We start from the raw sequence: 24,666 nt of genomic DNA, 5'->3' as shown, positions 1-24,666 counted from the left end.
GGGGGGAGGGTGACACCCTGACATCAGCACCCCTCTTCCCACCCCCACCACAGCAAGCAGGAGGCTCCCGGGAGCAGCTCCAAGGCAGAGGGCAGGAGCAGCACATGGCAGTTGGGGGAGGGACACCTGAACTGACCGGCATTTGATAGCCTGCTGGGCGGCTGCTGCACAGGGAACTTAGGGGAGCTGATGGGGGGCTGCCGGCCCACTCTGGTTCCAAGCCCCCACCAGCTAGCTCCAACGGGCTGCTCCTCCTGCAAGCAATGGACAAAGCAGGCAGCCTCCAAACAACGTTATAAGGGAGCATTGTGCAACTTTAAATGAGCATGTTCTCTAATAGATCAGCAACGTAACAACAAAACAGTGTTAACCGGGATGAGGTTAAGTGAGGAGTTACTGTATTTATTATAGTGCAAACCTATGACAATGAATGAAAGGTACATATTTTGACACAAGTCTTACATTTAAATCTTGTTGATATTTCAGATTAAATAAAACTCTGGAATTTTTTTTTAATGGAAAAACATGTAAATGATTCTCTTCATAGTTTTCTACGGTCAATGACAGCTCTCTTGGATCCTGCACAAATTGAGGAAAGAGACAGGAGGCGGCAGAAACAGTTAGAACATCAGGTACAATCATGTTTTAACCTGACACAGCCTAAATGGGAAGAATGAATGAGGGTACGTGTGGTGATGTGACTAGGGCAGGAGCCAGGGTGCCAGTAAACATTGCTCAAGGGAATAGAAACTGTGACTTTTCCTTCACCAGATTACCCTGGTTAACCAGATGTGTGTCACTTACAGCAGTAATGTGTAAGGCATAATTAATGTTTGTCAAGTGCTTTAAGAGCCTCTATTATTAAACTGATGCCTCAGAAAAATAGGACACATCCTTAAGCATCTAATAGGCCGTGTGTGGCCCTTCCCTCTAACCCACAGCATAGCTTAGCTCGACTGATATCGTAGTTCCTAGTCAGCAGATGTTTAAAACAGTATGGTCCTTATTCTCATTTACACTAAACCCCCTAATTATATTTACATCCACTGCCAGAGCAGTATGGCTTGTGTCTGACTGGAGTCATAATATACTGTACAAGACCATTATAACTCCTTCCAGGGCAAACAGATGGATTGAAGTATATCAGATGCCTTATTATCCCCCCAGGGAAATTGAAGCCCATAAAAAGTAATCAATGTGATACCATTCAGGGGCATGTGTGTACACCCTGTGAGATTTTTTAAAAATTGTATTTTGTTTTGCCATACTTTCTGCTGAATAGGTTTACCTGCCAGAGAGCTACGTTTCATTTATTTTGTGTCACAGAAGATAATATCTTTCTTATTGAACTGGATTTTTATGGAATCAGAATACAAATTACATACTATATATTTTTATATATTTTTTTATATATATATATATATATATATATATATATATATAAAAAAACATGAAATTATGTAATACATTTTATATTATGCATACTACTAAGTGTTAATTTTACTAAATTTTATTACGATTTTGACATCACTAGAAAGCTATAATGGCTCAAGTAGAGGAAAAGCGAAGAAAGAAGCAGCTGGAGGAAGAGCAAAGAAAATGGGAAGAACAACAAGAAGAACACCGCTTAGCACGAGAACGAGAACTGATGCAAAAACAGTTTGAAGAGGATATGCTCAAACAAAAACAAAAGGAAGTGGGTGTTAAGCCTTTACTTTGTGCAAGTAAAGGACAGTGTTTAATAGAACTGCCAATGCCTAATAGACTTAGAAATAAATAGTAAATAATACTATTATCTAATGCATGAGGCAAGACTAGTGTTGAAATTCTATTTGTGACTATAGTTAAGGTCGAAAATCTTGAGATTTTTGAAGCAGTGTAGGGGATTTTGCCACACTTCTGTTAACATAAATTACTAGTTTTTAATATTTGAATGGAAGATGTGACAGAACCCACAGGATTGATTCAAAAATGTTACCCACCGTTTTTGATTAAATTAGAAAGCCTAGAAAATTAAGTCAGCACTAATACCACCCTATTGTGAGTGGAAAGTATTGCCTTACTCCCCCCAACACCACCTCAAGCTTTTTTCACTTTAGAAAGGACATTGTCCACCTATTTTTCCATAATTAAAAAATATGAACTTATTAACTTCACATGCATTAAAGTGAAATCTTTCTCCTCACCAATATAATTCATTTTGGGTACTCGCTAGTTTGAGGGGTTGGTTGTGGTTTCTTTTTGGTGGGTGGGGGTGGTTTGAGGTCCAGGCAATTTTCACAAGACGACACCAAGAGGGACAAAAACCTCAAATAGTTTTAAATAAAGCTGGGGAAGATAAAGTCTTAGGCAATGTTTTGTACCCAAAATAGGATTTTTAAAATTTTTAGTTAAAACAGCAAAAACTGCTTTGAGCTCTAATAGTATCTGGGAATACCTAACTGGAGTATTGGTCTGTAGCTTGATGCTTTGAGAGACCACACAAATGTCATGTAATGCACTTGACTAGATGTGTCATGTCAGGGCTGAAGTTCCTCCCTTCCCCCCCCCAATAAATTTTAGTAATGTCATGTCAAAAAAATCAATGACACATTCTGGAGGTACTAGAATACTTTGAGACCACCACACAAAACACTCCATATACATTTTATTTCAATCTTCCGGTGGCAGAAGCCCTCTCACTCATTGGTGGATTCAAACGTAGTGTTCTAGGGACCCCATCCTTACCCCCTATGGACAAATGTGCGGAAGGAATAAAATTAAGATAAAATGATTTAGCTGATGTTTTGAGCCACATAACTTGAGTTATTCTCCTCTTTTGGAGGAGATGTTGTGGGGTTCAAGGAAGGCATCGTGCAGGTATATCTCAAGCCACATAGGGCTCCAGATTCTGCAAGGAAATCAGAGGCATCCCTATAGGTCTTAGGGAGTGAGATCCTGTACAGATGACCTGCTTTACTGGACTCACTTCCCTCAAGCAGCACAACTCCTTCAGGAAACTTACTGCCATCAGATGCTCCCCTCCCTTTACCAACATGCACTAAGAGCCACAGAGGAGACCAGAACTCCGGCACTTCTTTCCATTCTGAAATCTGTAATGTGCTGAGAGGAGCTATTACCTGGCTCCATTTCCTGCACCTTAAACCCACAGAGCCTTAAAAGTGTGAAGGAGCATCTCTGCTTGGGGATGACTTGCTGTTTCTCTGCCCCAAGTATAGAGTGCACAGTTTTCTAATACATGCTTCTTTGCTTCCCTTCAAGTCACATGATACAGGGGAATCACAACGTAGTCTAGTTCTTTATGCTGCTACAGTGCTGGCACTAAGCTCTCCGTTAGCCTCACATAAAGATCTTTGCATCTCTATTATTTCTTTTGCTCACTTAAAAAAATACCCAAATATAAAAAATCATGAATAGATGTAAATTTATAGGAGATTATGCAACCCTGTTTATTTTATTCTCCGACTAAATGATCTCATGCATTTGTCTCCCTTTTTATGATAGGAAATCATGACTCTTAAAACAAATGAGCTCTATCAGACAATGCAGAGAGCACAAGAACAGGCACAGAGATTGAAACAGGAACAACGTATTCGAGAGTTGGCTCAAAAAGGACATGACATCTCAAAACTGCAGAAGAATCTTGGGGGTGGTGGTGGCGGCAAGTACCAAACTTTAATATATTTCATTTTATTTTGGGGGGGGTTGCATGAGCTGTGGATCCTATTTTTGAGAAAAAACATCCTGTCAGTCTAGTCATTGCTCCTTGGCTTCAGAAACTGAACAAAACTTATCCTTTTAAACTCCTTTCAGTCAAGTACCTCAAAAAGCTAAACATATATAATGTTAATCAAGCCTCAAATACCAAGCAGCAGCATCCATCTTTTATAATGGAAGAAAGACACAAGTGAAGATTTTCAGGAGCACAAGTACAACTGTTTTGGCTTTCAGAGGGACTTGCATGCCTAAGTCCTGTAATTTCTTTTGAAAATCTTCCCCAGAAAGGCTAAGAGATGTGGCCTAGGTCACACTGTGAGCCAACTGCAGAGTCAGGACTAGAACCCGGAAGCCCTAATTATTAAACTACAGAGATAGGGTTAACTTGATAGTGTGATTTATATAGACCATTAATAGAAAATTGCTTACTTAAGTCACTTGTTTCTTCCTTTTTAGGTGATAACATATGTGAGAGTTATAATACTGGCCTTTCAAATGTAAGTCATGATCATAGTTCTGATGAAGTGAGCAGTAAGATGCATCAAGATGTAAAAACCGTAACCTCTCCTCGGAAAGATACTGCTGTGCAGACAGGTATAAATTCCAAAAAATAATATGATTTAGTAGGATATCATGTTCTATAAGGAAAAAAAATAGTGGAATAGCTCTTTCATTAGCTCAGGCTATCAGTAGAGGCAAATCTTGTTTATATAGCACAGAGTAAAACCAGAAGTGACTGCTTAGACAGATTAGAGTATCAAGAGTAAATAAAATAGCAGCAATAGGAAACTAAGGCCTTGTCTAGGTTAGAGAGTTTTGTCAGCGCAAGTTATGACGATGTACAGCCATTGCTGTAATTAAACCGCTGTTGCATTTCCACACTATGGTCCTTGTGTCAGTGGAGCATATCCACAACAGCAACTCTTGCATCGACAGAGAGAGCAGTGCACTGTGGGTGGCTATCCCACTGTGCAACTAGCTGCAGGGTGCTTTGGGAAGGGTTTGCAATGCCTCATGGGTAGGACCCTACCAAATTCACGGCCATGAAAAATGTGTCAAACCGTGAAATCTGGTCTCCCCCCATGAATTCTGGTCTTATGTGTGCTTTTCAGAGGGGAGACCAGCGTTTCTCAAATTCAGGGTCCTGACCCAAAAGGGAGTTGTGGGGTGGGGAGAGAGTCACAAGGTTATTTTAAGGGGGGCGCGGTATTGCCACTCTTACTTCTGCACTGCCTTCAGAGCTGGGCAGCTGGAGAGCAGCAACTGTTATCTGGGCACCCAGCTCTGAAGGCAGCGTCCCGCCAGCAGCAGTGCAGAAGTAAGGGTGGCAATACCATACCATGCTATCCTTACTTCTGTACTGCTGCTGGTGGTGGCTCTGCCTTCAGAGCTGGGCTCCTGGCCAACAGCCACCATTCTCCAGCTGCCCAGCTCTGAAGGCAGTGCCGTCACTCGCAGCAGCACAGAAGAAAGTTATTACTTAATTATTATTATTTTTTTTTTAAATATTTAATTTATGTCAGCCAGGTCAACATGAGAAACTTAAAATATTGGCTTCTGCAGCTAACTCAGTCGTCTTCACCTTCATTTTCCTGTTTGTTCATAATCTGGAAAAGAAAAACAAGCTTTCCTGCTTTTTCAGGTCCCAAACGATTTCTCAATTTGGAATGAATTAGTCCAAAGAAAGGAAATATTCTTTCTTCACCGGCAGAAGAAGCTACTACTGTTAAAAGTGAGATTATCACTTCAACAGTCTCTGAATCCAAGTATTTAAGTGACTTCCACCAGTTCACTGGTGTGATTTTCTTTAAAACATCAGCAGCAAACATATATTTCTTGAGTGGTTCACCCTTCACTCTGAAGTTTATTATAGTTGGCATTATGGAGGGATGATTGCTGGATGTCCATGTCATAGCCTACTCCTCTTCTCAATACTCGGTACCAGGGTCAAACCTTAACTGCTGAAGAATATTTGCAAGAAAATGAGCTGGAGATAATGCTTGTCCCATTCATTTTTTTAATACTTGTAATTTAAGTCTGTCATTGCATATTTCTCTTTTTAAGATCTCACTCAGTTCCTTCCAAATTTCAACAGCGTAAGCAATAAAACAGCTATTTTGTTCAAGGCTACAGAAATAGGCTTCAGGGTATTCAGCATGTGTTCAACATTTCTCTTAAGCCCAATGTTGAGAACTTTGGCTGTGACAGTGCCATCTATTTTTTCACAATTTTGTTCACAAACTGTCATCACATTAGGCCAGTTCTTGATATAGTGGGGGCAGAGTGTAGTTCTGCCCCCAACAATCTTCTATTTATTGAACTTTTTGAAACTTTGCACTTTTAGAGAGGAAAGGGATTGACTCTAGTACACAAATTTGCAGAGGGACAATAGGGTTGAGGTCTTTTATTTCTCACCTCTATATATTATTTATTTATTTAAAAACATTTTTGCTGTTAACAAGCATGTTATCTCTGGAGACACAAATCCACAGTTTGAGAACTGCAAAACTAAGCATCTGATGGTATCTTCTAGACTGAGCACTGAGTCCCAATGGGTAGATAGAAACATTAACCTAAATAATCTATACAGAAGCTCCTGGAACCCTGTAAGATTGGGTCCCTAATCCATGAACTATTGGAACTCATTTACAAAACTTTTCTTAAACATTACATGAATATATTGTCTCATACTATAAAATTAGTATTTATAATTCCTATTCCATGATGGGATATCTTTGAGCCATAATGTATCTTAATTAAAACTATCTTTAGGTAGGTTTTTTTCCTCCAAAAGCATTTTATAAAAAAAAATCTGATTTAAATAAAAAATCCGATTTTTTTATTTATTTATTTTAAAAATCATTGATTTTTATCCACCCTGCTGCTTTTCAACTGCCCTTATAACCTGCAACCCAGCCATCTCTATCAGAAAGTATGGATCTACTCTTCAGTATTGTGCATTAAGATCACAAGGCTATAAGAGAAGCCTAACAAGGGGCTATTCGGCTGGGGGGATGCCTTGAAGGAGCATATTAACATTGAACCACAGTGATGTGTGTTGCTGTAGTGTGCTGAGCCTGGCCTTGTTTGTTTGTACTGTGCTTTGAACCTTGTAATGATTACTGTGTGTGCATGAAAAGTAACACATTTAAAATCACTTTTTAAAGTGGCACTCTGTATTATAACCAAACTGATATTGCTGAACACTTACAAAAGAAACCGACAGAAGCAACCAATCCTGAGGCAAACACTGGTGCATGGACAGCTGGTGTCTCCCCACCCCAGCTCAGCAGAGATTGGTACACCAGCAGGGGGAAGGGGATACTCCGACATCAGCCCCCACCTCCCTTCCCTGTACAGCAGTCTCTTCCCTCCTTGCCCCTTCCCTTCCCCCCCCCAGCAGCAGCCTGCCTGCTGCTACAGTCCCAGTGCCAGGGCAAGCAGGATTCCAAGTTAATGTTTTGATTCTGTGATTTCCTAAGAGTTCTCCCACAGCCTTCTCTCCCCACAGACTTAGGAGATCCACCTCTTCCCCAGTAGTCCAGGCAGGAGTGTGTTTGCTGCTAGAGCTGGCATGCTCAGCTGGGCAGTAGCTATGTGAGCTCTCCACACTGAGCAGTTTCAAAACTTCCTGGGCTTAGAAAGGGGAGGGGCACATGCCTGTGTAGCTGGATACAGGGCTCTGGAGTTTAAAACAGTGATCAGAGCAGTCATGGAGGGCATCGGGGATACCTCCTGGTAGGCCAGTTACAGCAACGTAATGAATACAGTGTATATACTCAAAAAGAACAGGAGTACTTGTGGCACCTTAGCGACTAACAAATTTATTAGAGCATAAGTTTTCGTGGGCTACAATCCACTTCTTCTTCCTGTTCTTTTTGAGGATACAGACTAACACGGCCGCTACCCTGAAACCTGTCAATGTATATACTGATGCTCTGTCGATCTAACTTTGCCACAATAAGCTCTACGCTTCTCATTGAGGTGGTTTTTATTTTGTTGACACAGCAGGAGAGTTTGCTGGCAGGAGGAGCATTGTCATGCCTGCACCTCCACTGTTTTGTCAACAAAAGCCGCCTTTTGCTGACAAAACTGTGTAGCATAGACAAGGCCTAACGCTGGACGAGATGTGATATTCCTGAGAAAGGAAGGCATGCTTAGACTTATGTGCCTTCATGTTTCACAAGTACTGCATAAGAGTATTATCAGCCTGTTGCCCAAATTAACTGTATTACCAGGTTTGAATACATAGGGTGCTTGGCATAGTCTGTACCTATCTTATAACAAATCCATATGGGTCTGACTGCAGTGTGTGGCACTAACTCAGTCATGTGAGTAAACAAAATAGGACCTCACTTTAAACACATGAATATTCCCATTAACTTCAATGGAATGTGATGCTGTTGTAAAAAAAGCAAATATGATTCTGGGATGTAGTAACGGGTGTGTTGTGAGCAAGACACGAGAAGTCATTCTTCTGCTCTACTCTGCGCTGGTTAGACCTCAACTGGAGTATTGTGTCCAGTTCTGGGTACCGCATTTCAAGAAAGATGTGGAGAAATTGGAGAGGGTCCAGAGAGGAGCAATGAGAATGATTAAAGAATGATGGTCTTGAGAACATGACCTATGAAGGAAGGCTGAAAGAATTGGGTTTGTTTAGTTTGGAAAAGAGAAGACTGAGAGGGGACATGATAGCAGTTTTCAGGTATCTAAAAAGGGTGTCATAAGGAGGAGGGTGAAAACTTGTTCACCTTAGCCTCTAAGGATAGAACAAGAAGCAATGGGCTTAAACTGCAGCAAGGGAGGTTTAGGTTGGACATTAGGAAAAAGTTCCTAACTGTCAGGGTGGTTAAACACTGGAATAAATTGCCTAGGGAGGGTGTGGAATCTCCATCTCTGGAGATATTTAAGAGTAGGTTAGATAAATGTCTATCAGGGATGGTCTAGACAGTATTTGGTCCTGCCATGAGGGCAGGGGACTGGACTCGACCTCTCGAGGTCCCTTCCAGTCCTAGAATCTATGAATTACTCTCATGCTTAAGTACACGCCTAATATCTTATGAATTGGGGCCCTAAAGAGGTAGCGAAGATACTAGAAAATTGCTGCTAGTGATTTTGGAGTTACGGTATAAAAGCATTTTGTTTAATAATTGGCAAAGCCTTCCACAATTCCTCCTTGCAAAACATGCATAAAAGTAGTTGGTATATCCAAATCTCATACAGTGAGGGTCCTTAGGGTAGTCAGGTACCTCATCACTACATGCCCGTAGGGTGGAGTAGTCTTGTCTGTCCCTGCTATGTTTTAGCTCCCTGAAACAAATAGCCTTTGGCTCCACAAGCACTTACTTCCGCAGACCTCCCCTCTCTGTGCAGGTTAGTGCTAAGTATACACCAACCCCTTAGTCCTCAGAATGCTCCCTATAGTGTCCAGCCCCTGTCACTGGACATCTACCGTAATTACTAGGTTCACTATCCCCAGAGGAGCCAAATACACATAGCTTGACTGATAGAACTCAAAATCAGGTCATGTATAACACCACAACAGTGAAATGTACTTATAGTGAAAAATCAAACTTATGATCAAATAGAGAGAGAGATACTGAGTAACGCTAGTGGATAGAAACAGAACTAGTAACACTTATTAATCTACTTTATAAAATAGGAAATATAACCATTTTCTCCCAGGGATTCAGTCTTAGACAGAGCTGCTGGTTTTCAGACAAAAAACAGGATCCAAATTTTCATGAATACACCTCACCCCTTTCAAGGGGTTTCCTCAGCCACTGGATAACTAAATGGCTTTTTGCTTCTCCTTATATTAACCAACACTCATTGTGTTGACCCCAGAGTCAAAATTTCTTGAAATACAAGTATAGCTCCCATTGTGTTCTGCTTACAATGCCTAAACTACACATGAACCTATGTAGCCATGTGACTATACATCCCTTTGTCTGGCAAAACTGGTTTTTCACCTGTGCTGGTGAGTAACATCTTGAAACAAACTATAGTGACATACTTTTAATATACATAACTTTAAATATAAATCAGTACATATATTTCACATGTTATTAAGGACTAGCATGATCCTGGCTTTCATTTAAGAACTCACATGGTATTCTTTATAGATAAATACTGTAACAGCAAAGTGTTAGGTGTAGTGAGTTTGTCAGGCCTGACAGGAACCTTTGCCAGTTGGTATTGAGAGGTCCTTTGGCTAACACATACCAAGACATTCCAATTTGTTCCCAGATTGGAAACATTATTACTAGAAATGACGATCAAGGACACTTTACATTTCTTAGCACTATAGTTAAGGCAAAAATTATTTTATTTAGTAAAAATATACAGGCATTGTGTGCCTTTTAGTTTAACTAGGTTAGGTATTTGTTGCAATAAAAAAAACTTGAGTAGGTGCACAGTCACTAACCTCCAGCCCTCAAGTGGGTTGGGAAATTCCATTGAAATATTTTTTGTTTCTTTAACTAGAAAGCTATATTTTGGGCTTGGCAGCAAGTATAGAAAGATCAGTGGAGATTTGCAAATTCTAAGGAATTAAGAAGTATTTGGGGTGTGCCTAATGTATGAAGGGGACTGGTAGGGTAGGAAGGTGGTTTATTTGTTTTAAACAATGAAAGTTTTCCCTTTTAGAAGAAGAGGGTGTCATGAGGCAGTCCCCTGTGAGTCTCTCTTTTCTTCCATACAGACCACACTCACTCAGGCCACCTTCACCACCACAGTACTTTATTATGGTGTTCTATCCGGCCATCACCTCAAGTACTATTTACATATATGTAATATGTACATACTATTTACATATGCAGGGGCAAGATTAGAAAGGCAAAGGCACAGAATGAGCTCAAACTAGCTACAGGAATAAAGGGAAACAAGAAGACTTTTTATCAATACATTAGAAGCAAGAGGAAGACCAAAGACAGGGTAGGCCCACTGCTTAGTGAAGAGGGAGAAACAGTAACAGGAAACTTGGAAATGGCAGAGATGCTTAATGACTTCTTTGTTTCGGTCTTCACCGAGAAGTCTCAAGGAATGCCTAACATAGTGAATGCTAATGGGAAGGGGGTAGGTTTAGCAGATAAAATAAAAAAAAGAACAAGTTAAAAATCACTTAGAAAAGTTAGATGCCTGCAAGTCACCAGGGCCTGATGAAATGCATCCTAGAATACTCAAGGAGCTAATAGAGGAGGTATCTGAGCCTCTAGCTATTATCTTTGGAAAATCATGGGAGACGGGAGAGATTCCAGAAGACTGGAAAAGGGCAAATATAGTGCCCATCTATAAAAAGGGAAATAAAAACAACCCAGGAAACTACAGACCAATTAGTTTAACTTCTGTGCCAGGGAAGATAATGGAGCAAGTAATTAAGGAAATCATCTGCAAACACTTGAAGGAGATAAGGTGATAGGGAACAGCCAGCATGGATTTTGTGAAGAACAAATCATGTCAAACCAATCTGATAGCTTTCTTTGATAGGATAACGAGCCTTGTGGATAAGGGTGAAGTTGTGGATGTGGTATACCTAGACTTTAGTAAGGCATTTGATACGGTCTCGCATGATATTCTTATCGATAAACTAGGCAAATACAATTTAGATGGGGCTACTATAAGGTGGGTGCATAACTGGCTGGATAACCGTACTCAGAGAGTTGTTGTTAATGGTTCCCAATCCTGCTGGAAAGGCATAACAAGTGGGGTACCGCAGGGGTCTGTTTTGGGACCGGCTCTGTTCAATATCTTCATCAATGACTTAGATATTGGCATAGAAAGTACGCTTATTAAGTTTGCGGATGATACCAAACTGGGAGGGATTGCAACTGCTTTGGAGGACAGGGTCATAATTCAAAATGATCTCCAATGACAAATTGGAGAAATGGTCTGAGTTAAACAGGATGAAGTTTAACAAAGACAAATGCAAAGTGCTCCACTTAGGAAGAAAAAATCAGTTTCACACATACAGAATGGGAAGAGACTATCTAGGAAGGAGTACGGCAGAAAGGGATCTAGGGGTTGTAGTGGACCACAAGCTAAATATGAGTCAACAGTGTGATGCTGTTGCAAAAAAAGCAAATATGATTCTGGGATGTATTAACAGGTGTGTTGTGAGCAAGACATGAGAAGTCATTCTTCCGCTCTACTCTGCTCTGGTTAGGCCTCAGCTGGAGTATTGTGTCCAGTTCTGGGCACCGCATTTCAAAAAAGATGTGGAGAAATTGGAAAGGGTCCAGAGAAGAGCAACAAGAATGATTAAAGGTCTTGAGAACATGACCTATGAAGGAAGGCTGAAAGAATTGGGTTTGTTTAATTTGGAAAAGAGAAGACTGAGAGGGGACATGATAGCAGTTTTCAGGTATTTAAAAAGGTGTCATAAGGAGGAGGGAGAAAACTTGTTCACCTTAGCCTCTAAGGATAGAACAAGAAGCAGTGGGTTTAAACTGCAGCAAGGGAGGTTTAGGTTGGACATTAGGAAAAAGTTCCTAACTGTCAGGGTGGTTAAACACTGGAATAAATTGCCTAGGGAGGGTGTGGAATCTCCGTCTCTGGAGATATTTAAGAGTAGGTTAGATAAATGTCTATCAGGGATGGTCTAGACAGTATTTGGTCCTGCCATGCGGGCAGGGGACTGGACTCGATGACCTCTCGAGGTCCCTTCCAGTCCTAGAATCTATGAATCTATATATGCATCCCAGTCAGCTCCCCTTGTACTTCTGGGGAAAAAGAGATCAGCTGTGCCTTTCTTTAGGTTCTGCATTCCCCTCCCCTCTTTCCAGGGTTTCCTTCCTCTCGATTTATCTCCTCCCAGCTGCTAGGGTTGTGTCTCTCCTCTGATTAGCCCTTCAGCTGTGGCTCTACTTGTTACTGGGTCTTCCACTTAGATCCCTATATTGACCTATATTGGTGGGGATTTGAGTGACAGGTTACTGAGTCAGCTCCTGACTCAGAACCTGTCACACACCTCACCATCTTCTTCCAAATGCTCTCTTTCTTTTGGGCTGAGCTCTGCCTTTATCACCATCCTCTGATTTTTGTGGGACCTCATCTTTGGGTTTATTCACAGCTCCTCAATGGCTGTCTTCTGTTTTCCACCCACCCAAAAAAAAACCAACTGTGGGTGGGGATTGTCCCCACATTTCAGTCTCTGCCTGTCAGTAGAATGCTCTTGGCCTGAAGACAATCTGACCTTCCGTCTAATTTGTTGCTACTCTGCCTCTAATTCTAGGCTCTCTTCACTCTCCATGACACTTTGTTCTGTCCCTGACATCTCATTCTTGCTCCGGTCCATTCCTGGGACTTCCCAGGAAAACCCTTGTTTTATCAGCTATATCCCTATGGGTCTTAGTCATCAGCCCCTGTTATACCTCTGTTTTCCTTCCTCCTCTACCAGACTCTCTTCTCTCTTGTTGACCTTCCTGACTTTTCTCTCCCTGCCTGGGTTTTTTTTATTTCTGACAGCCCCTTTCTTCTAGCTCCTTTTCCACATTCCATAACTGACCCTGTGATCTCCTTGGAGTTTCCTCTCTCTCACTAGGAAGGGTTTCCAGTTCAGACCCAACACAACTGTATGGGGTAAAGCCTCCACCACTCCCACCTTCCATATAAACACTCTCTTGACCTCCAAGAGGAATGTCTCCTTTCCCCATGTATACATTCTAATCTTACTGCCCTCCCTGGTAACATCTACTGGAGTTACATCAAGTCTCTCAGAACAAAAGCACCAACTTGCCGTCCATACACGAACACTCTCTATGGGTCCTGGCCACCGACATTTGATAACACACCATCCCTCTTCTGGCAGAGTATGAGGGCCCTTTGGACTTCTCTCTCCTTTTCTCAGTCCCTTTTCCTGGCTGAGCATCTACCAACTTCTTTCTCATCTCCTGTCCCAGCAAGAGATGAACTGTCTTTCTGGGTAGGTCAGCCTCTACGAATTTTTCAGTCAGCTTCCCCACGCTGTCCAATGTTGAGGATTGATGCCTGTTCACCCATATACTCCCCACCACAGGAAGACCTTGCAAGAACTATTCTACGATCAGACATCCATCACTTCCTCCACCCCCTGGCTCTCTGGGGGTAACAACCAGCTAGTAGCCCAGTCTTGACAGCCTCTGTGCTTTTCACCATCCTAAATTTCTGTTGGGACCTTTCTGACAACAGAACCATCCTATCTGCGATGGCATGTTCTTCACTTAGGGTTGCTTGGGCTTTGCCCATCAGATAAGGAGCCACTTGCAAAGCCCATGATGTCTTATCCCAACCAGAACTTAAAGCCACCCTCTCAAAAGTTTGGTGAAAGGCCTCAAGGTCATTTTTTGGAGCCACTTTACAATGTCCAGTTCCCTGGGCTCTATTGTTAACCCCGACCACGGGACTCACCAGATTCTGCAGTATCCCATGCTGTATGGCCATCTGTTCCTTGATAAAGTCCTGGAGAACATTCTGTTGGTCTGCCTGCCACACTATCTGGGCCTGCTGCTCTGGTTGGTAGGACTGTTGAAAACACTGTATGGACTATTGCAGCTCCTTTTACTATTCCATAATCCATTTCAGGATTTCTTCCATTTCCCAGACTATTGACCCTGGCGCTGGCTCCCTCTTTGGCTTCCTGCACAGATGAGGGACACGGGTCCTGGAGAAGCCCCCAAGTATGTTGCAGGGTGGTCCCCTGGGAGTCTCTCTTGCCTTAGGTACAGACCCACACACTCCAGCCAACTTCCCCACCACTGTTCTTTATTATAGTGTTCTATCAGGCCATTACCTATAGTACTATTTACATATGTACAAGTCCTAGTCAGCTCTCCTCTTACTAAGGAAAAAGGAAGCAGTACTAAGAACAACCAGGTCTGTCTTCCTTCAAGTTCTGCACTTCCACCCTTTCCAGGGTTTCCTTCCTCTCTATGTATCTGCTCCCAGCTGCTAGGATAGCTTTTCCCTCTAATTAGCCCTTCAGCTGTGACCCTATTTGTTAATTGGTCTTCCACTTAGATCCTAATTAACCTATATTGGTGGGGATCCAAGTGACAGGTTACTGAGTCAGCTCCTAACTCAGAACCCCTGTCAGAGAAGAGAAAAAAGAAACCAGATTGAGAATGCCTGTTACACTCAGTAGCACTTAAAATGGTGAATATGATCTAACAAACTATGAACAAGATGCACCTTAGATATTTATATAAAAGCTTCATGTTGTTGTTCATCATTGGGCTATCACAATACAAGGTGAACTCTATATATCAAGACAATGTAGTTTCATTTCATTTATATTTTAAGTTTTCTTACATTTTGTTCCCCATGTTTTTAAACATGGACTGAGTTTATCTGATCACTATGTTGGTTCTCCCCTGTGCTGTTTACTCTGAAACATCAGAAGGAATAAAAGAGTATGCCAATATTGTAGCAACCAATGTTTTGAATGAAGTGAGTAGTAATGCATTTATAGACTAAATACTGAAATATAAATCAAAGAAGTCACGTGGCCTGCTTAGAAAAATATAAAAGAGATACTTTTGTTTTTAGATGACTTTGACACCAGAGCATACATCAGAACTGAAACATGTACTGAGCCAGTTGTAGAAAGAAGAACTGTGGACTGTACATCTCCAGATATTTCCATAGAATATAAAGAGAAATTTAACATCAAAAAATGCAAGAAAGAAATGCAGTATCCAGATAAAACTAAAATTTCAGAAAAAGAGAATAACGGCAGTTACAGTGATTTATATAACCAATTTGCAAGAAAAGAGAAACAAACAAAACCTATGGAAAAATATGGAAAGAGACCCGACTGGAACATAAACAAACCTGGGAAAAGGTATATTCCAGCATCAGAAAGATACCCTAGACGGCTACAAAAGCAAAGGGAGGAAAAGAAAGTAAGACGACAGATAGAGCTGCTTCAATTGGTAGAAAGAAATACTCCTGGCAAACTCTGCCAAAAGAAAGAAGTCTCTCCAGAAAGGTCTCCTTCACCTCACCAGGAAACTGACACAAAGAGTAAGGGACATGCAGTCACAAAGGTAATGATTTGGTGTTGAACAGCAAAATTTTTTCATCATAACCTTGGCTCACTTAATATCTCATTTGTGTCTGGGCTAGATCATTGGTGCAACTCCAGCACTTAGTTCAGTAACGTGGGTATTCTAGTGACATAATACGTTCAGATTTCACTCACCTGGATTTTGATGTCACCATAACCCTCCTCTGTGTATTTATTCCCTGTTATTTAGTTGTCACTTATTCTTTGTGTAAAGAGGGAATCTGATTGGCAGCAAGATACAAGTCTGTGTATCATTGTACGCTTGGGCCTGGTCTACACGAAAATAGTGTAGCTGAAATCGACGTATCTTAAATCGACGTCGAATTACTTACTTTGCGTCCTTGCAGCACGGGATCGACGGCCGCGGCTCCCCCGTCGATTTTGCTTCCGCCTCTCGCTGAGCTGGAGTTCAGCAGTTGATGGGAGAGCGATCGGGGATCGATTTATCGCATCTACACTACACACGATAAATTGATCCCCGATAGATCGATTGCTACCCGCCGATCCCGTGGGTAGTGTAGATGTACCCTTGGAGATTGAAATTATGAAACTGACTTGACCCTCTGTGTCCATCAAAGGCAGGAAAACATACAGGAGAACAATGTTAATTTTCACAAACAACCAAAAAAGCCATTGTTGACTTGTGAGAGAATTTGTGACAGCAAAGTACATACTTCATAATTGCACCTTTTCTTCCTTCTCCCATTCCACTAAACACACATAATCAGCAGCCCATGGCTGAAAAAAAATCCTATCTTCCCATACTTTAAAGAAAATACTGCTGATACTGCTCACCTCCCAGCATTGACATTGTGCCTCATTCCTTCCTTCACACCAGGCCTACCTTCCAGTGAAAAATGTGTCTGTGAGATAAAGTGACCTCTGTAATTCTGTATAGCCAACCAAGAAGCCATTTATTTGTTTGGCTGAAAATGAATGCTACAAATGCACTACTTCAAAGACTGTAGTAGGCACAATAAGTAATCTGTGAAATTCCATAGGTATTCATGTATGTGTCTTAAATGAATGTGGAAGATAGAATTGCAAAATTGAAGACAGTTTTTCACTTACGTTAGTCATCGACGATGGCAGTTATTACAACTGAGTTCTGCAGTTGGTTTTCAGGAAAGTTGGCCTTTAAGTGAAAATACAAGATAAATTGAAGTAGGGTATAAATTGCTTGTTCAAAAGTCTAATAAACCATATATAAATTAATATTTTTCATTTATAAGAAAAAACTGTTTTCCCTGGTGTCTGGAAAAAGGGACCTACATTTAATAATAGTGCTCAGCCTGAAGCTTTGGGTAGTATGGATCCAGCCATAAAATGTACTGCATCAGGTCCTATATCCTGGTGGTTCTGATTGTTCCAACCACCTGTAGGTACTTTTCCACCTATATTTTTATATATATAATATAATGTGTGTGTGTATTTCCATAATCCTACTTTATACCATGGAGAATTTTTCACTCTCACACCCCTTTCATCCCTTAGAGATTTCAATTTTGTGTTTCCCTGATAGGATGCCAGCCCTTTTTCTGAGTTGGTGATTAGGTGTTATGTCTCACCTGCTTTGATGCAACAGCGTTAGCAGAGATCTCAGCTGCTTCCTTGGCTTCACAAGAGTCGAGGAAGGAATTCTTGCCTAATCACTCTTCCAGGGTACCACTCCTATGGACACCCCACTAGACAAACTGATTCTGAGGCTTGAAATTTTAACCCTTAATTTCTCTAGGAGTAGCAGTTAGTGGTACCTCTAGTGCAGTGGTGGGCAACTAATCTGATTGTGAGCCTTGAAACATTTTGCTGATGTTGACCGTCTGCTGGTACGGCTCCCTGCAGCTCCCAGTGGCCACGGTTTGCCATTCCTGGCCAATGGGCGCTGTGGGAAGCGGCGGCCAGCACGTCCCTGCGGCCCGTTCCTCTCCGCAGATCCCGTGAACGGCAAACCGTGGCCACTGGGAGCTGCGGGGGCAGGGGGTAGCTGTGCCTGCGGATGGACAATGTCAGCAAAATGTCTCGCGGCCAGCAATCAGATTACCCTGATGGGCCGCAGACTGCCCACCACTGCTCTAGTGTCCAGAACGTGTCCTTCTCTGAGTTAGTGAGGTTCCCTCTAATGGCAAAACTTGGTCAAGGAGTGTCATGATCTCAAGGGTGCCCCCTTGAGTCACAAACAACCTGTATACACCCTGCCTCCAATCATTACTAGCATTACAGACCTTAATGTCCCTGGTGGTTCTTACCTTTTGCATCAGCTCTGGAAATCCCAAACTTACTCTGCACATTTAACTTCATGGAGATGTAAGTTGTCTTCAGAGAATTACATCAGCAATGAATTTGGTCTGCAGTGTTTATAATAGCATCTCTTTGATTAAAGGCTTAGATAAGTATATTTCCCCTGAATTCAGGTCTAACACTACTTTAGGAACTTTAGAAGGAAAAAAAACATTATAAAATAAAATATATATTATAAAAAATTAGGATTTTTTTTTACTTCTTTTGATCTTATTCTAGGAGGAACAATCTCAGAAGAGTCATTTGAATGAAGAAAGGTAGGTCTGCATTCTGAATCAGTTATTACAAGGAAATTAAGAATGAGAAATTAGATATGTTTTAGTGCCATTTTTACTTTTTACTAAAAATATACCATTTTTAAATAAAAGTTTATATATATCTTAAGTAAAAAACATTTCAGAGAGTACTATACTTGGGTAAACTATGCTGGACATTTAAGTATAAAAGTATGGCAGCTGATCAAATGTGGAGTCTTTCAAAGGTTCTTTGGATTTGCTTTAGATTTGGAGTGTTCTGATCTCCCTTAACCCCTTCATAACTGGAATGTCAGATGTCAAAGATACTGTACTTGTAATGAGAGAAAAATACACAAATAATTCCCTCATGGTTGTGGAGAAAAGCTTTAAACATGAACTTGACTGGTTTTCAGTGCTACAAGGCAAATTAAATTAATTTAACATTTATTACTAAAATACTGGATGATTTTTAAGTTAATTGTAATTGGGGGGGGGCTTACTCACGATTTTTGAATGGTTGGGATTGGTAATACAGGAAGTACACATTTTTGTAAACTCTGCTCCTGTTGTCGCTGACTAACTTCCCTCATAGACTGCTTTAAGCACCCAAGTGCCAAATGAATCCTTATTGAAGGGCCCATTCTTGCAACCTCTCTATGTAAGGAGAAGATATTGGATCAGATCAAAATAGCCTTTTGATGTGCTTCATTGTGAGCTAAACGCATATATTAGACAGCAGAATCTGTCCCAAAATGAGGGCAAGTTTAGTTATTTAAGAACAGGATCTACTCTTTTCCTTTCTATCGCTTGGGCAGAGAACATGACGTTTTGCAGTATATATTTTTTGCCTAGCACATTTATTTGCATTTGCCTTCATAAAAAAGGGTTTAGAATGCATTTTATCCTTAAAAGAACTAGCACAGATTTAATTAATATGAATTACTTAAATAAATTGCACAGAGCTTGTTTTCAGGTACAGAGAGAATGACAAGCAAATGGCTAATTCTAGAAAACAGGTATTTCTGTTAAATGTTTAAAATAAAAGTGTCAAATACTATAGAAGGAAAACTGTAGGATGCCACTCAGTCTAGGAAAGGAGCCCACAATTGTCTGCAAGCTAATAGAAATAGAATATTCATGGCCTGATTCTCCGGTCTGGCCAAGCCTTCAGACTGCTCTTTGGTCCCAAGTGACCATTTTGGCAGGTGGGAATAACCAGAACTGTGCGGGTTCTCCCTTTCATCAATCCATGCAGCCTATCCTGAAGTGTCAAGAGAAGTAGCGTAGAGTCATTATGCTGATTCTTTGTCATCTGGGAATTCCTAATTAGCAAGATCCTTGAGTTTCTGGCCACTTTGCGCTAAAAGCGTGAAAAGCCTAAATGTTTGTAGTGCACATAAAGCACATAGGGGAGGGAAGACATCATTTTAGATTTTGTTTAAAGATCTATTAAACAATATTTCATTAGTTTTTAGGCGTATTAATAAAATGAAGCATATTGCTTGAAAAATTTGGTCTAACTAAAATTGTTTTGCACAGATCTGAATCACCACCTGTTCCAGCAGTTAAAAACAGATTATACCAAGTACAACAAAGGCAGATACATACTTCTAATTTCCCAATTCAGAATGGCAATAGCGGAAGAGAGAAAAATATCAACACAGACATGCAACAGAGGAAATCGTCTTCTCCAGTTATTGAAGCTGAACGGCCACCCTCTTCTCATTTTATTCCCTATGTGCGAACAAATGAAATTTATTACCTTGATCCAGATGCACCAATGACTAGACCTTCAACACATGATCCACAATATCGACAGTTTAATGGTACTGAAACATATTGTAAACCGATATTAAGATGGGGGAGGGAGGGGTTATAGTGATTTAGTTTTAAGAGTTGTGTGAATACCTGATGTAAATAGTGCACTGAAGTCTCTGACATTTATCCTTATAAAGGATCCTTATCAGTTGTGGCGCAGTATTATACAGAGAGCCTGTACTTGGTAGGCCACTAATGGATAGTGTTAAAAGAAAATAAAGTTAACAAAGCTAAACATTCGTATGCCCCTTCATGCTTCAGCCACCATTCCGGAAGTCATGATTCCATGCTGATGATGTTCGTTTAAAAAATAGTGTGTCAATTAAATTTGTGACTGAACTCCTTGGAGGAGAATTGTATGTCCCCTGCTCTGTTTTGCCCGCATTCTGCCATATATTTCATGTTATAGCAGTTTCGGATGATGACCCAGCACATGTTGTTGATTTACGAACACTGTCACTGCAGATTTGACAGAAGGCAAAGAAGGTACCAATATGATATTTCTAAAAATAGCTACATCACTTGACCCAACGTTTAAGAATATGAAGTGCCGTCCAAAATCTGAAAGGGATGAGGTCTGGAGCATGCTTTCAGAACTCTTAAAAGACACTCAGATGCGGAAACTACAGAACCCGAACCACCAAAACAGAAAATCAACCTTCTGCTGGTGGCATCTGACTTAGATGATGAAAATGAATATGCATTGGTCCACTCTGCTTTGGATCGTTATTGAGCAGATCCCGTCATCAGCATGGATGCATATCCTCTGGAATGGTGATTGAAGCATGAAGGGACATATGAATCTTTAGTGCATCTGGCACATAAATATCTTGCGACGCCGGCTACAACAGTGCCACGCGAACGCCTATTCTCACTTTCAGGTGACATTATAAACAAGAAGCGGGCAGCTTTATGTCCTGCAAATGTAACCAAAACTTGTTTGTCTGAGCCGATTGGCTGAAATAGGACTGAGTGGACTTGTAGGCTCTAAAGTTTTACATTGTTTTATTTTGGAATGCAGTTATTTTTTTGTACGTAATTCTACATTTGTAAGTTCAACTTTCATGATAAAGAGATTGCACTACAGTATTTATATCAGGTGAATTGAAAATACTATTTCTTTTGTTTTTTACAGTGCAAATATTTGTAATCAAAAATAAATATAAAGTGAGCACTGTACATTTTGTATTCTGTGTTGTAATTGAAATCAATATATTTGAAAATGTAGAAAACATCCAAAAATATTTAAATAAATGGTATTCTGTTATTGTTTAACATTGCGATTAATTTTTTTAATCACTTGACAGCCCTAATGGTAACCAAAATTTACAAGATAGGCAAAGAAAAAAAAATGCTTCTTAAGGACTTAGTTTGTTTTAAGGATATTTACTTTGTATATTTTGATATGTAATATTGACAATTTGTGTTTTAATGGTTATGCAGCTTTAACTTTTTTGAATCTCAGCGTCCACTGGCATTAACAATTATCGTCTACCCCTAGTTGTCCGATCTCCCCATAATTTCTTGCAACTGTGAAAAGTTAAATCTATAGAAATAGAAAAAACATGCTTAAAAATAAACATTGATATTTTCCGTTAATTATTAAAAAAAAAAATTCTGCAAAGCCTATATAAAGATTACTTGGAAGAAATTAAAGAAAAATTGAAACAATTACTTAGTATTATTAATTTGATTTATACTTATCTTTAGATTCTTGCCATACACCACGACAGATTTTTAGTTCTGATCATGTGAGAGATCCACTTCTTAATCCCAATGTGGTGAAAAACAGAGACCGACAACAGGCAATCCTCAAAGGACTATCAGAATTACGCCAGGTACAGTATGAGCTAAATCTGAATTGAACATTTTAAAGTTTTGTATTTTCATAATCATTTCCCATCCTTTTAGCCCTATTCTTGATTCTATCCCTGTTTTTCATCCTACTTTTTTGCCCTGGTGTTTCTTATATTACTTTCACCTTTAGCCTCTTTCTTTTCCTAGCTTTGAGACAGTTGAGCACCTAAGAAAGTGGGGAGGGGGTGATTCAACTCTGGGATAAAAGTGGAATAATTTTATTCCACTTCACATCAGGAAGCACATCAGGACCCTATCTTAAGGGGATGACATTCCCACAACTGGTGGTTGAGCCTGTCAAGGTGTAGCTATCCACTCACAGCAAAAGACTTAACAGGGCTGGCAATCATATAGCAACTATGAAAAATATTTTACTTTGTTAATCTGAAGTATGAATTGTTATAAAACACCTTCCCTAAATTAGGTTTTATTTTGTCAACATGGAAATCTGTTTTTGGATTCCCAGTCTATCTATAAAAATAAGAAGTGACTTAACAAAGTCATATAACTGAATTTGTTCAAAAGAAAAGCATGTGCACATTTGTATAAGGTACATAATGTTTGCTTCGTTACCTCTAGTAAATTAAGAGTAATGACATAGCTCCACAAGATTTAGTGAAAACAATTTGAATGAGATCTGTTTCTTTTTAGTGAAAAGTTTAAAATATTTAAGAGTATGGACACTGCACATAAAACATCAACTGATGCCTCTGAAGGCTACATACTTTTTTATATGGGGTCAAGATACTATTGAGATGATGTTGCTATCCATCTAGTTAGTAAAACAGGAGTGATTTAGTGGATAATAGAATGTGGTTCAAAGCAAATATGCTCACTGCAGCTGGATGCAGTGAGTCCTTGTCTGGCTACAGAAAGAAAGACATTTTGGGGTTCTTTAAGGAGCAGTCCAAGGAATTGTGAGGAAAGGGGAACTCATCTGAACAGAGACAAGCAGGAAAGGGAAGCAGCAAGACCAGGTATGGGAAACACTTGCACAACAAGTGCCCAAGAGGTGCGGGTATTTATGCATCTCAATAAGAACACTCTCTCTACTTCAGGCCAGTCTTTCTGCATGGCCAGGCCAATTGAGGTAGTAGACTTAGATGATCAGCACAAATGCTTCATGGTTTTCCTCTGCTAAATGACCTGGTATAGGTGGGTGGGAGTGCAAAGTGCATACTATAACAAAACTCCTAAAATAGCTCACATTTTAATACCCTACAAGTTTGCATATCTTTCACACAGAACTTTTTTGGTGTAAGTGAAAGTATGGAGCTATTCATAGGCATAACAATAATGCCTTTCGTTCTGAACATTAAACATCAGTTTGAACTGCTAAACTACAATACTAGAAAACTGGCCTTTGCAAACAGTGTTTGTGTCACTTTATTTCATTCAGTATCAGGTTCTTTTCAGGTTGCACTCCCATTCTGCAATTAAAAATTAATTCATGAAAGCAGGAACACTTACTAGTGGAACTTCAACTCTCTGACCTACTTTGCATTATTTTCCTAATGAGAATATGTCCTAATGTAGTGTCATATTGTTTGGTGCAGCAGTGGTCTAACCAAAAGATCAGCAGGTTCTACCAGTAATTTATTGACAGAAGTAATTAATTTGCAGTTTTGACTAGTGCCACTTCTTTCACCAAAGTATTACAGCTATAGAAGCACGACAAATACGTTGGGTAAAGCAGCTAGAGGGAGAAAGTCTGCAAGCATTCCAGCAGAACTATAAACAGTTACAATATATTGTAATAATTACTGTGCTTCTAGGGAGACATGCTTCTGCCCCTACACATTTGGTACACCGGTAGCAGATATACCCCCTTCCCCACACAATGCCCCTGCAAAATATGAGGAAGACAAAGGTGACAGTCGTCTTTATTGTCCAATTCTGAATGAGCTAGCTGGGATTCCAAAATCGCCAGACCTTAGCTGGCATGTACACGTGGGAGATTGTAAATAGAAACTGTCTATGTAGCTGGATCCATTACATTGTCCAATTCCATTTGGCTGGGTTTCTCTGAGCTCGTGGAAATGCTTGCCAAAGATCCATCACTTTTGAATATTCCTCTACCTACACCATATTTGCAGAATGGTGTTCAATTATGGGGACTGAAGCCAGCATGTTGCTGAGGATTCCTGCAGTTTGTTCTAGGTGAGCTTAGCAAAGAAGTTCGGTGTTAGTGCTTTACGGTGTTGAGATCAGTGATTTCAGGTTTAGCGTAGGGGGGTGAAATAGGGATGTTTTCCTACCTACAGGAATACAGGAGCAGTGGTATCCTTAGCTGCCACCACTCCTTGGCCTAGGAAAGGTAGAAATTAAAAAAAAGGGGGGGGGGGGTAAAAAGGAGGATGAGCACAGCCTCCTCCCAAAAAGCAGAGATATCTTCCTCTCCTCTTTCAACTATGATGGAGCAGTGCTCCATTTTCTCCATCACAGGTGTAGCAAGATCTGCCACTCATGTTTCACTCAAACTTAGTCATCAGGGAAAGGTATGGTAGGCAGCAAAACAAAAAAACCCAGTGAGTTCTAGTCACCTCCTTTCCAGTGACTGACTACCTTAGCCCCTATTTGTGAGCAAGATCTCATAAATGTATTTTAGGAAGACTGCAAGTATCTTTCTCTCCCTCTTACTGAGAGGTTGCACAGGGTCATTTCTGGAAGATATAAGAATAGAACTGAGGGACCAGC

At 40.4% G+C, this 24,666-nt stretch overlaps 1 protein-coding gene across 1 annotated transcript in view; it reads left to right on the top strand.

The window, feature by feature from the left end:
* The window catches only part of CCDC66 (coiled-coil domain containing 66), a 69,783-nt gene that overhangs the window by 20,384 nt on the left and 24,733 nt on the right, over positions 1-24,666 (top strand). The window contains exons 11-18 of the mRNA XM_054033357.1: positions 548-632; positions 1,535-1,696; positions 3,505-3,661; positions 4,174-4,311; positions 15,241-15,740; positions 18,278-18,315; positions 19,834-20,120; positions 21,823-21,950. Of these exons, the coding sequence (XP_053889332.1) occupies positions 548-632; positions 1,535-1,696; positions 3,505-3,661; positions 4,174-4,311; positions 15,241-15,740; positions 18,278-18,315; positions 19,834-20,120; positions 21,823-21,950 (1,495 nt within the window). The remainder of the gene's footprint in view (positions 1-547; positions 633-1,534; positions 1,697-3,504; positions 3,662-4,173; positions 4,312-15,240; positions 15,741-18,277; positions 18,316-19,833; positions 20,121-21,822; positions 21,951-24,666) is intronic.

Source organism: Malaclemys terrapin, chromosome 7 (genome assembly GCF_027887155.1).
Source record: "Malaclemys terrapin pileata isolate rMalTer1 chromosome 7, rMalTer1.hap1, whole genome shotgun sequence".
Classification (NCBI taxonomy): Eukaryota; Metazoa; Chordata; order Testudines; family Emydidae; genus Malaclemys; species Malaclemys terrapin.
This window is presented reverse-complemented; position numbering and strand designations above follow the sequence as displayed.